The following is a 14,141-nucleotide window of genomic DNA, read 5'->3' as shown; positions in this document are numbered from 1 at the left end:
TCTATTGTGATTGAATCAATAAACAAATAAGAACGACCATGATGCATTTAATAAACTGAACCAGTAACTACAACATCAAGACTATTTTGATTGAAAGTCCTCCAAGTTGTTAAAATTTTGTTTATGTTTTCATACGATAAATTCACAATAACAATGAACTTGGCAGATTGTGTGAAATCAGCTGGCCTTATGGCTTCTTATGTATTGCATCATGAGTACAACAATTTGGCATTTAATGTAAAAAAATCATAAGCAGCTGTTTTTTGGAGAATTGAATTGATATTCATGTGTCCTACTTTAATGAATATTCACTAAATAATATATGATCATGATGAAATAATAAGGTGGCGTAAAATGACCAGATGATTGATTTCAATCTGTCAAATTTTTTGTTATTGTGAATAAATTGTATGAAAACGTAAACAAACGTTTTGACATATTGAAGAATTTTTGGCAAAAACAGAGTTGTATTTGTGCTACTTACGTGACCTGTTAAATAGATCTTGTATATGATGAATATCCACTAATTAATATTATTATTTTTTCTTTCTTTTTTAGTTTCTTGGATAATTTTGAACGCATCTGTCAAGATGACTACATACCCACCACAGAAGACATCCTCCACAGCCGCAAAGTAACCACCGGCATTCACAACATATCCTTCCGTGTACAAATACCCAAATATTTGGGTGGTGGTGAACAAGTCTTTCACATGTACGATGTTGGCGGACAACGTGATCAGCGCAATAAATGGATACAAGTTTTTGAGGGTATTCAGGCTGTGCTGTTTCTCATTTCGTGCAGTGATTTCGATCAGACACTACGTGAAGATCCTAAACAGAATCGTTTGGTAGAAGCTCTGAGTTTATTCCGTGGTGTTTGGCAAAATCGTTTCCTGTCATCAGCTGGCTTTATTGTCTTCCTCAATAAGCAGGACATTTTGCGGAGAAAAATTGCTGCTGGTAAACACATCGTTGATTATTTCCCCGAGTTTGAAGATTTCTGTAATAGTCCTCAGGCTGAGAGTTGTTTTGATGAATGTGATTGGACAAAGAAATTCATCAAACAAAAACTTATCGATATCACAGAAGAACCCGTTAAGCGGCCATCACGCAATCTCATTAACCACAATTCGAAACGTGAATGTTATTATCACTTCACCGTGGCCACAGATACCAGTTGTATACGTAAGGTATTCAATGATGTCCATCAGATGATTTTGCACGATAATTTGGCTGATATGAATCTATTTTGAGAGGTCCAGCAACACCAAAATTTGGCACCTCTCTCAGTGAATGTTTCCCCCCTGGAGGATTTCACTTCCATAGACTGTGATGTAATCTTTAAGTTTTTTTTTTAGTTCTAAATGTAAATCACTTATAAGAAACTTTGAAATCTAGAATAAGTTCGATGATGTTCAGTGGTAGAATTCTAAGGAAAACTATTTTCTAATCTATAGTTAGTACTATAATTTTAGATTTAGACATTTACTTGTAAGTTATCATTATTTGATTTATAACAATATAACTTTTGTATTTTTATTAGTTATAACATTCTATTGGAAATCAAGATATTGACAATCGATTGTATTTATAAAAAAATATTAAAGCAATAAATTATTAAATTATTTTTTCTATATAAAATACCATGGTAGAACAAATACAAGGTAAAGTTAATACTACAACAAATACAACTCGAACAACAACCACAAAGGAATTTGTTTTTGTTTGTAACATTACTGCCAGTTGTATTGGTAAACAAAACAAGGAAATGTCTATAAATTATTGGAATTTAAAAAAACTAATAATTTTTCACATTTGGTTGAATATTTTGGAAAACATTAATGAAAATTCGTTACATTTTCAATTTTTATGTTTCCACATCATTCCACTAAATACATAAATTCTCGCAGAAAGTAGAATTCTTGCAGAAAAGTTTGGGGTCGCTGGAAATTCATTGAAAAAGGAGAAGCTGTTTCAATGTTTTGTTTTAGAAATCAAAGAAGCACATGTTTATTAGGGCTTTATTTTTTTAAATTTTAACAAAATACCTCACATATTAACAAATGTTGTATCGCCTCTACAAGCGGGGATTTACTGCGCGGCTTATCGTTCGAACTTGGAGGAGGTTGCATATCATTGATATGAAGAAGTCTTTCTGGGAAATGTTTTTTCCGAATGATATATTTTTTTTCTCAAAAAATATATGTCCCTAATGAACATCGAAATAGAAATAAATGTATAAAATGTCATATGAAATTTGACACTAACGTTACAACCCAGTTCAGTCAGCTGTGTATTGCTGCTACCTTTTCTTATTCTACCATGATAAAATACATAGACGTACAAGACAAAATTATTACTAGTTTTATTTTTTATTGGTCGATTGAAAAATCCAAATACAATTGTGATATCAGACACTGAAGAAATCATTCAAGATAATTTTTTAGTGTATTGAATAATTTTTTTTAAGTGTCAGTAGTGCGATTCTCAAACTCATTTTTTGAGTTATACCCAGTACAAATCTCATTGCATTTAGATATACATTTTGGAGGATTTAAATGGGAGTCAGCTGATTTTTGTTCATAGCACAATTACCTAGGTAGATGATTCAGCCCATCTGATCGAATTTGAAACGTCAAGAGAATTTTTTGTAAATTGAGTTCGTCTCAAGAAGTATACGTCAAATTACAAATTTATTGTTTATGGGTACTTTAGACGATATATTATTTTACATATGTGTTGTCACTTTGCGTATACATTTTGTATATAAAAAGTGACAACCCATATGTAAAATACATGTCGTGTAAAGTACCCATTAATACTGAAAATGTTAGCACAAATGCTACTAATGTTAACTAAAGAGCAAATAAAAAATTATTTTATCGAAGTTTGCCCATCTAAAATAATAAACGAATTATTTTATCGTTTAGACATCCTAAATATTAGTGATGGTTGATTAAAATCAACTTTGTACATCAAAACAAATTTATTTTTTCCGCCTTGTTTACAAATTTTTACATTTTAAATTATTTTTAGTGTATCAATTCACCGATTCATCTACCTTGTTTGTCCCAATTTACATTGGGCGAGTTTACTTGCGGCAATTGTCATTTTGTAGGAGAGAGAGGTGAGGCATATGGTAACCCTTTGCTTCTCAGCACCCTCCCTCACCAACAAACTGGCAATTGCCGCAAGTAAACTCGCCTAATGTAAATTGGGACTTTCTTGTGCCAGCTTGCAACTTTTTGTATTAGGTCTGTTCGACAACCCAAAAGTTTGTACAAACTTTTACAAAATGTTGTTCGATAACAAACTTGTTCAAAAAAAGAGAAATGAGAAGTAGTTGCAAGTACTTGCAAGGACTTGCAAATACTTTTTACTTACGAAGTTATCGAACAGGGTTATTTTCTAGCAACATGTTGCAAAAACAGAGTTTTATACGGGGATTTATGCCAGATTTAAAACAAATCCACTCAATACGAGGATTTATAGTACGGTTACACTAGAGTTTTTTGCCGGGTTAACCCACTTCGAGAGGATTTATTTGACGTTTGCGCTATGGAATTGACATTTTAAATCCAAACCCACTGGGTTAATCCGGTTAAGTGTAACCGGGGTATTATTTTTGTATGGGAAATCTGGTAGATTTTGGCTGGATTTAGCAAATAAAACCTGATAATGTCCTAAATCCGGCTAATGAAGTCATATCTAAATGGGCTATAAGGCTTTCTAATATGGCAACACTGTAAAAGAGAACCCATATTCATGTAGGAGAGAGTATATTCAAATTCATGCTCTGAGACACAATGAAAACAACAAATTGCAGGGCAAACAACAACAAAAAAGTTGTTTACCAGCAGTCAGCAGTTTCGTAAATGCAGAAACTTTCGTCTGTCATGGTAATACCCTAGACAGACGGCAGCGTTAATTTGCATTAACTGCCTTAATTCAAATTAATTCGTACATTATCCACATTCTTAATGCACAAAATCAAAGGAAATTTAAACTGTATTTAGGTATTTCAATATGGCAATGCTGTAAAAGAGAGCCCATATTCATGTAGGAGAGAGAGCATATTCATGCTCTGAGACACAATTTGCATTGAAAATCAATTGTCTTTTGTCAAATTTCCATGTTTAAGAAAATAAAAAAGGAAAACAAATCAGAAATTTTCGCGTTTCTTTCAAATAAGTAGTGGTCTTTCTCGAATAGAATAGCAGCTAATCGGTTTTCGCGCCTTCTGTCAAATCTATTTTTAAAATTTTTATTTTCACAAGCATTTCATTACCCACCATACCAATTCTATCGAAAATAATAGCTGTGTTCCAGAACTAAAAAGTTTTTACAATTTTTACGACTTTTACACATTTTACTCCAAAAACCGTTCCCGTACACAAAAAAGTTGTAAAATGTTCACTTCTCTTTAAACAAAAATGGCGCTGAATGACGCTCTCTTTAAAAACTTTTTACACGACAAATTTGGGCGAGTAAAAAAATAGTAACATGGTTGCCGGCGTCTGATTGGCTGATACGCCGACTTTGACATTTGTTCCAGTTTTTTGACGTATTTTCCATTTTTCCGTTCCCGAACTATTTCAAAAAACTTGTGTGTGACAACAAATTGTTTGCAGTTCTCTCTTTTACGAGTTTTACTATTAAAAAGTACGGGAACGAAGCTAATATCTTCTTCAAATGTTCCTTTAGAGTTTTGCGACATTTTTTAATATTAAAAGGACTCAAAAATATCGCGAATAAATTTAATTTATATTTGCATTATCGTGGTGAAAAGGTCAATGGTAAAGCTTTATGAAATGGTCTGCTGGGTACAAACAAACAACACAAACAGCTGTTTCATATATGCAGAAACTATCGTCTGTCAGGGTAAAAAGTTAATTCAAATTAAGGAATTTTTAATGCAAATTAACTCTGCCGTCTGTCTAGGGTATAAAAATAAATGCAGATCAATGCAAATTAACGCTGCCGTCTGTCTAGGGTATTAGAAGGTCGGCTATTCAGAGTTCTGTTAACAACTTTTGACAACAAACATAATAGATTTTATATTATTGTGATTTGAGTTTCTTTGTATTTTAAATTACAATAATGTTTTTGACAAAAACATACCAATCAGGTGGGCTTATACTATGTTTACATTTACGAAATGCACTCGATTTCAACTGTCAATTTCATTGCTCAAACGTCAAATGAAATCCCTTCGATTTCAAATGAGTTTTCATTTGACGTATACACAAAGGAATTGACAGATGAAATCGAGTGGATTTCGTAAATGTAAAAATAGTATTAGTGTCCAACTGAATAAACTGTGGGTATTACCGACAAACATCGGTAACATTTAAATGCAAAATTATGAATGAAAAATTCAAATAAATGTTGGCAACACTGTTTCCAATAGTTTGTTCCAGTACTGCACATTTCTACACATTTTTACTATTTTTTTCGATAACATAAAGGAAAAATCGGTTATCGGAGTAAAAATGTGTAGTACTGGAACAGACCATAATTTGTATTGGTCACTAATTTAATGAATAATATCGTTAATTGCCGATATTTTTTATTTTGTTTTTAATTTAACGATTTTTGTCGGCACCTCAAAAAATGAGTTTGGGAATCGCACTACAGGAAAATCATTCTTTCTGTCGTAATTAATGACGAAACTACTGAAAACGATAGGGACCCATTAATATACCATTATCATTACTAAAATGGCATAAAAAGTCAACAATTTGGAAATTATTAATCGAATATTGTGGTGCATCATTTTCAATGCTCAATTTTAAAATGCCAATTTTTTGCTTTCCGGTATAATTTTAGTATAACGGTACTGTAAATGAAATATTTTTATATGACATCATAAAGACAACTAACTTTTCAGGCTACAAAATTATATTTTGAATTGTTAAAAAATCTCTATTCATTTCAAAGTTATCAGCGATTACATTTTTTATTTCACGTTGCATAATTTTCAGTGACAGTCACTGTATAAGCTGATTTGTCATTCCTTCAACGGACCGACGGACTCGCTACGGACAATATGTGTTGGGGCCTTAAAAATTAAAACAATTATACAATTTTACCTTTGACCTAGAACGGCTTTTTTACACATATGGGATCGATAAGAACTTTTAGTACATTACATCTAATAGCAAACCCTAGCTACCCTAAAAAATCAGTTTTATTGAAATTTTTGCTATTTAAATATCTATTTTGACTGGGCTGAACATTCCTTAACACAAAATCGTTGATTGAAAGTTTTTATAGACGTATTTGTTTTGCATCTTTTTTCTATTTTAGGACTACAATCACAGTGAAATCGCCGTCATGTGATAGTTTTTGAAATATTCAAACATCAACGCAACTTCCACCTTTCACTCAGTTCAAGTCGCAGTTTTTCAAAAATAATTGTCATTTTAGTTCTTTCTTACAACATGAATTAATATCTATTATATTTAGTAAATACTTCAGCGTGTGACTTTGGTTTAGGAAGATAAATAGCATGGTGACATCTACTGGCGGTTAGTTGAAATTATATTGGTTTTTCATATATGTATGTGTGTCTTTGCTAAACTGCTTTATAGTAGAGTTACAATCCCAACGAAATTATACCAAATATTGGTAGATGGCACTGACGTATAAAAGACTCAGAAGAAGTATGAATAAATAAAACTGTATTTCCCAACAACATCGACAGCCCTATCGTACTTTTATTAACCAGTTGATAAAATGATTGATAATACATCGATAATTTTTAAACTGACTAAAAACTGGCTGAAAAGTTATCTAGATATGAACCACTTTGAACAGAAAAAATTTTCGGCAATTGTCCATGTCTAGATAACTTTTCGACCAATATAAAGTTAGTCGAAAAGTTATCTAGAGATTAACCACTCTGAAAACAGAAACATGTACCGTCTGCAAAGTATTTGTATTTGTCGAAGAAATAAGGCACAAATGTATAAATAATTCGCACTTGCTTTTTCTTAATATTCTTCGTATAAATGCAGCTTCCAGTTATAGAATACAGTGTTGATGGACTGAACATATTCGTACATATTACTCATATTATTCTGGAATTAAAAAGGAACACAAAGGAAATATACAAATTTGCCACTTCTTCTCTCTAACAAAAAAGAGAGAGAGAAAGACAAAGAGAGGGAGAGAGAGAATATGAAAAGTCAAAAATTAAAAACACACAGAAACAAAAATTGTTTTTTTTTTTCACATTATGTTTTAAACTGACTAAAAATAGGCAAAAAAAGTTAGTTTATTATCAGTCGAAAAGTTATCTGGCGTTGGACAATACTGACTACTCAGGCGCTCATCGCCTTGTAAAATTAGTCAGTTGGCATAAGGCAAAATGATCGATAAAATGCCACTTATGTTTAAAAAAAAGCTAGCTTTATGTGAGCTTTAAATCGGACACAGTCCCTACAGGGTACTTAAAAATTTATAAATGTATTTGTGAAAAAGGTTTGTATTTTTGCTATTTTCTTGCCAATACTGGCAAAGGAGGTATTGCAGGTTCTCATATTGGAATGTACTTCGATACTGTAAATTGATATTTCGGATTCTCAATGGGTGGAAATTATCAATATTGTTTAATATTTTGGTAAATTCCCATGAAGGTACACACATCCAGATTTTAAAAATGTCTAGCAATTTTAATCTTGCATTTTGAATTTTTAGTTCCACATAAAAATTTTCTAGACTAGAGTCTGTGAAGTGGTATTGAATTGGCCGCGGGGGTACTTGGGTACTTTTTATAGTGAAATTGTACTGAAAAAAGCACTATTGTACTGAATTTTCCATCCCTGGTCTATTCCCGAAGAAATTTGTCTGGTAGAAGAAAAATGCATTTTTGCTCTCTCTCTCCCTCTACCTTTAAAATTGCTTCCAGTTTTACCACTTTTTGGTGTTAAGAACGCTTTGCAGGTTAATAATTGTAAAAATGGTAACCTCAGGTAAGTAAAGGAACACAACTATTATGTTACCGTCAGCTGGGTCGATAAGGCTACCTTTTCATTGTATCATGGTATACAATAATGTTTGGTTTACATTCGGCGTCTTTTCGTGATTTCGAAGGCGTTTCGTGATTTCGCGCGGAATCATGCAAAATTTATCATGATTTCGCATACAAATGGCCTGTTCCCGTACTTTATAAAGTGGTAAAAGTAGTAAAAGTTGTAAAAGTCGTAAAAGATTTTCATATAAATTTTGTGTACGGGAACGCAAAATGTGTAAAAGTGGTAAAAATTGTAAAAACTTTTTAGTTCTGGAACAAAGCTAAAAATGAAATCATCTTAATACAGGTAGCATTATCATGCCAGCTGATGGTAACATAATGTGTCAACTGCATTGAATTGATGTCAAATTTTGACACCTTATGTTACCAACAATTGCCGATGCGGCTACCTGTGTTTTTGTACCATGACAATTACCTTCTATTATGCCTTGTTCATACTAAGGCTAATTCGTCTCTATTCGTTGTTCGAACCCAAATTACGATATAATTAGTTCATTTCCCATGCAACATTTTGAGATCGAACGATTTTTTTACATTGTTCAATTTAAATTACTCTCAGAACGACGATAAAATATGTCCCAAATTAATTATAACAGGAAAAAATCAAAATTAAACTAAATTAAAAACCCAAACATTTTTAGAAAACCTGCAAAACTTGAATGAAAAGTAAACGGTTTAACGATTAGTATACATTCAAATCATAGCAAATTTTGTCTCAAAAATCGAATGCCTGCCAGAAAGTCTGTAAACCAAAAAGTTATTTTGGCAGGTCTCTCTCTACCGATAATTTTGAAAATAGAAAAATTAAAAAAAAAAATACTGAAAACAATAAAATTGTGAGAAAAAATAGAAAACATGAATGAAAATAATATAATTTAATATTAAATAGATAACTGAAAGATGGAAAAATATTTTTTCAGTCCATATCAACTAATTTTACTCGTCTTTTGGCGGAAAATTTCTTTCAAATCAGTAAATAAAAAGTATTAAAATATAATATAATTTTGAGAGCGAACAACGTGATTCAAATGCGCGTATGAACATGACATTAGCATACTTTGGTTCCTATCAGTATGTGTAATTTGAAATATATGGTCTGTTCCAGAACTTGCAAGAAGCAACTATTTGTTACTACGATAACAAATTTTCCTTTATAGTAAAAATTGGTAGATTTTTCCAGTTTTGGAACACCAATAATTGACAAATTGGCTTTACTGGAGCTTATCACAAAACCATCAATTTTATTCGATAAACAAATCATTTGACAACATTGAAAACAAATATCCCGTTTTCGGTTAAAAACGACAAAAGCGCCACCAAGAAAATTTCCCATGAAACTACGCATTACCACGAGAGAATGAAATGGTGAGAGCGTTGCGCTATATCAATGAATCAACGAATGGATAAAAACTGTTGTAAAAATACGAGAAGAAAATTAGTCGTAAAAAAACCACCGTGAGAGAACGTGGTAGGCGGTTATTTGGTTATTTTCGGTGTGTGATTAAACATCATTTTCTTATTCCCCAAAAAAAAAAGAAATTAACATAAAATATTGAAATATTTAATAAAGTGAAATAAAACAAGACAAACACCTGCAATACAACAAATCCATTTAAAAATGTAAATAAAAATTATTCAAATATTCAATGAAAAAGATAAACTTTTATGTAAAAAAAGTTCCTGTGAATTTCGAATGAAAAAATGTGCAAATCTTATGGATAAACATACTATTCAGTTACCACAGAAAAAAAACACGACAACAACAGCAACCACGAAGTATAAGATGAGAGACAGTGTGTAAAAAAAATTGGGGATATTTTACGAAAGTAAAGTGGAGGAAACACATAAAATATAACAAAACCCCGTCCGTCATACATTGTAACCAGAAAGAAGAGCAAGAGTAGCATCTGCTCCAGACAAAACATTCTGTCTGTCGGCCCGCCTGTTTGTTGTACAAGAGAAAACATTTTCCAATTGGCATTTGCAAAAAAATGTTGTTGGAGGAACAAACTAAATTTTATTTCTCTCAATGGGCAGGACTGCTCTGCTGCCAACAGAGAACGAAAAATGAACAATTTTTTTGTTTTGGTGTGGGAAAGTGGATGTGGCAGTTTTTTTGTTACTTCGTTTATTTTGGCTTCATGAGTTGTTGTTACGTTGTGACCGACCAACAAACAAACTGCCAGACTGACTGAATGACTGACAGAGAGAAGTAGACAGCAAAAAATGGACATAAAGTTGGGCTTAAAAGAAATTTTGTAAAAAGAAGACAACTTTCTAAATTGTATAGTAAATAATAAGTGGTGGCGGTAGAGAGCGGCGACATTTGTCGGCTTTTCATGGACGGCAATGTTTATTTAAGGGTGGTTGCTAGCTAGAATTGAAAGAGCTGAGAACACAACCACCTAACTATTTTGAATTTTTGTAAACTGGAATTTTTATTAGTCTTTAACTTGTTCCGTTAGTTTTATACATTTTCGTGGAAATTCATTAGTAACGAAGAAGATATTGCCTAAGCCCAGTTACCAATCACATCACCGAAGTAGTTATTACACGTTTTATGGGTGCAATTTGAGATTATCTGAATTTTTTAATGAAAAAATAGATATGGACCTCATTATGTATAGTAAATAGTACCACATTCGAGTATATTAAGTATCTGCAGGGGTGTACTTACATTAAAACCTAATTATAAAGTAAACTGACTCCCAAAGTAGGTACGAGTTTTGAAAATATCGGTAGATTTATTTGACAGATATTCAATGGGATTGGCAACTCAAATCAAATTCATAAAAATTAAAACTGCTGCATCGTTTACCCGATACTTGATGTAGGTGTTCCCAAATTATTATTGCTTTAGCGGCGGGTAAGAAGGGCACAGAGCCGTACAAAGTTCCCTAAATTTATTACGATCTTTAGGTATTGCTTCAACTTGAGACCAGATAAATTTGTCGTTAACAGACTTTATTTAGTAAACTTCTACGCCAAGAACCTCTAGGTCGACTACTATATGGAGTCCCTTGTGGGTTCCAGTCCAAGGCTTTTACAGCTGTTTTTCGTGGAATTTCACAGCGTGTGTTCAACCCATTTCTATTTTTATAGGTCTAGATTCAAATTACAACGTTTTTTCATATTTCGAAAGCTTTCGATTTGTTGATTACATTAGTCTTCTTTTTAAACTATTTTGCTATGGAATTCAAGGGAGTAAATCTACAATAAAGCTATATTTGTGGATGAAAACAATTTGTTGAAGTAAACGGTGTTAGAGGAGATATTGGGACTATAAAACATGATGTACCGCATGGATGCGTACTAGGAGCCTTACTTTTCTGTTAATACCTGAATGATATTCGAAACTTAGAGTTCTATGGAAAATTGATTATCTACGCCGATGATATATTGTTTCCGTGTCCATATAAACGCGAGATTATTCTCAAAATTTCACATAGAACATGACGCTGATATTATTCAAAATACTGTCGGTTAAACAACCTTGAGATTAACTCAAACAAAAACGAAAATTATTCGATTTCGACCCCGTTGTATACAAAGTGATACACCATATAGTTTTAGAATAGAATAATACAGGGCAATTTCTGGTACTGTTTGAACACTTCAAAACCTCGTAGAGAGAGGATAGCCACGCAATTTCCAGAGATAGGAGAATCACCACAAAAGCCATCGAAGTGTGGCTAATGATTACCTTAGGGGGTTTGAAGAAAAGGAAATCCAAGTAAGTTTTGTATTAGTGTTTTATTACTTCCCTTCGAGCTGTGTTGTGGTTCCTTCGGTTGCCGTGGATAAAAGAGTCCGATTTTTATTAAGTTACATTTGATGTTTACAGAAAGTGACAGATAGATCAAAGAATAGAGCAATAAGTGTACAATGAGGCCAAATTTAAAATAAATGTACAGGGTTGGAAATTCTTATACATATAATTGACCATATTATAAGTTTTAACGTAGTTTAACACATCTATAAAACCCAATCAACAAAGTACCCGGGCGTATGTACATTTGCAAAATAATTTGTCTTAGGATATTGATATGAAAAGATTTTAAATTAAAAGTTACGCCTACATTTGGGATATTACTAGACAGCGGAATCCTATGCAAATGCATATATGATTAGGATGGTCATAGAGAAAATCTGATTAGAACTTTAATGCTAGAGCTACGCTTTTGCTATATAAGGCACGAGTGCGAAGCCGTTTAAACTATATATGTAGGTCCAACAAATATGTTCATCTGAAATCGCTCCAAAGAGTACGGAATAGAGTACACAAGTTAGTAATTACAAACTACCAAGATTATACCCAACTTCTGAGCAACACAGCTATGTATCGAAGAATATCTTGCCGTTATATGGAATAGCTTATATGAGAAAATATGTCGACTTGAAATATTCAAACGAGGAATAGAATATTATGGTTGTTTAAAATTCAACAACATTCCCAATGTAATTACCAATCTACCAAGAATTTCTCCATTAAAACTTTCATTCGTCACATAATATCGGAATGCTTCTAATTTAACTAACTGCCACATAAGAGGACTGCACGATAACCTTCAGGTCAGACAATGAAAAAGCGAATATTTACCATCAAAAACCATGGGTGCCAACGTGGTGCAATGGTATGCACACCCGCCTTGCACGCTGAAGGTAGTGGATTCGATTCACCGGCCAGTCAAACATCAAAATTTTCAACGTTGGCAAAGTACCCCTCAATAATGTTGGCGACATTTTCTGAGTATTTCAGCCATGTAAAACTTCTCTACAAGTGTGTCTTAGGACGCGCCGTTCGGACTCGGCGATAAACTGTAAGTCCCATATCATTGAGCTAATATGAATCGGGGTGCACTCATTGATATGAGAGAAGTCTCCCTATTACCATCAAAAACAGTTTTATTGTTTTCCTAAGTAGTCTCCAGCTTGATTTATACACTTTTTCATGCCCTCAAACCAATTGTAGAAGCACATTTTCCACTCCGATTGAGACACATCGAAAACATGGTTTTGAAACGCTACACTAGCACCTTCTGGCGACAAAAACCTTTGACCACGCCTTTTTTTCTTAATGTGCGGAACCAAATTTAAGTCATTGGTTGCCAAGACAGGGCTGTACGGCGGATGACCCATCAATTCCACGTTTTGTCCGCTCAAAAAGGCGCTAATTTAAATCGAATGTGTGAGAGTTCGCCTTGTTATGGTGCACAATGATTCGTCTTCTCTTGTTCCTTTTTGGAATTTCTAAGGACACTTCAGGCGAACAAATTGTAGTGTAGTGACTCAGAATTAGCCGTCCTACGTTGCTCAAGCTGTATAGTCACCACATGGCCATTTTTTTTTTTCGGGCGAGCATTTGCTTCGAAGTTCTTCTTTCATGAACCTTCCGGTCGATTGCTGTTTAGTTTCGGCCTTCTACCTATAGATCTAAGATTTGTCGTCTGTGATGATCATATAAACGTCGTTTAAATCAGGGATAGACACATTACTTTTATATTGGGTTATTGTCAAATTGTGATAGATCTAACGAGAAAAACGAATTCCACTACAGGGCACTATAGGTCAAACGGGCCATTTTATTGGCCAAAAGTCTTAAAGTTAAAAGAAGTATTTACTTTAAGTTAATATAGCGTTTTTAGATTCAGGGAGAAAAATGGAACAACGTGGGCCAAAACATTAAGCCTTTGTGGACCAAATACACAACTGGTACCTTAACCCTTTGGGGACAAAAACTGGAAGGTCTGTTATTTGTCTACAGAATTGAAGGCATCGACGTTCGATAAGTTCAGAAGCTTTTTTGTTGTGTTTAGTTTTAGTTTTAATGTGAATATGCCTTAAATTATTACCTTGAAAATCCCACAATATGATGTGACATATTTTGACTATAACTGTATATGTTTATAAAAGATTTGTAAATAATTTGACTTTAGAACACAGCAGAATGCTGTAGACTCCAATTTGGCTAACATTATTTGGTAAAAGGTTTAAGCCTGTCTTCAAATAAATCAATATTATGGAAAATATGGTAACCTAAAAAAGTTGTATAATTCTTGTCGAGCAAATTTACGCAAAATCACATAAAATTTTCTGCATTC

General features: G+C 33.0%; 2 protein-coding genes across 3 annotated transcripts in view; both read left to right on the top strand.

Moving 5' to 3' along the window:
- Galphaf (G protein alpha subunit f) overlaps positions 1-1,643 on the top strand; it is a 33,850-nt gene extending 32,207 nt beyond the window's left edge. For both annotated transcript variants that reach the window (XM_073987828.1, XM_073987827.1), the window contains exon 5: positions 559-1,643. In XM_073987828.1, the coding sequence (XP_073843929.1) occupies positions 559-1,255 (697 nt within the window). In that variant the 3' untranslated portion in view covers positions 1,256-1,643. The remainder of the gene's footprint in view (positions 1-558) is intronic.
- Positions 1,644-9,448: 7,805 nt separating this feature from the next.
- Baldspot (elongation of very long chain fatty acids protein baldspot) overlaps positions 9,449-14,141 on the top strand; it is a 133,868-nt gene continuing 129,175 nt past the window's right edge. Inside the window, exon 1 of the mRNA XM_073986570.1 lies at positions 9,449-9,660. The gene's annotated coding sequence lies outside the window, so the exon portion shown is untranslated. The remainder of the gene's footprint in view (positions 9,661-14,141) is intronic.

Source organism: Musca autumnalis, unplaced genomic scaffold (assembly GCF_047663935.1).
Source record: "Musca autumnalis isolate F117 unplaced genomic scaffold, ASM4766393v1 scaffold_4, whole genome shotgun sequence".
In the NCBI taxonomy this organism is placed as follows: Eukaryota; Metazoa; Arthropoda; class Insecta; order Diptera; family Muscidae; genus Musca; species Musca autumnalis.
The sequence above is the reverse complement of the archived record's forward strand: the minus strand, read 5'-3'. Positions and strand labels throughout refer to the sequence as shown.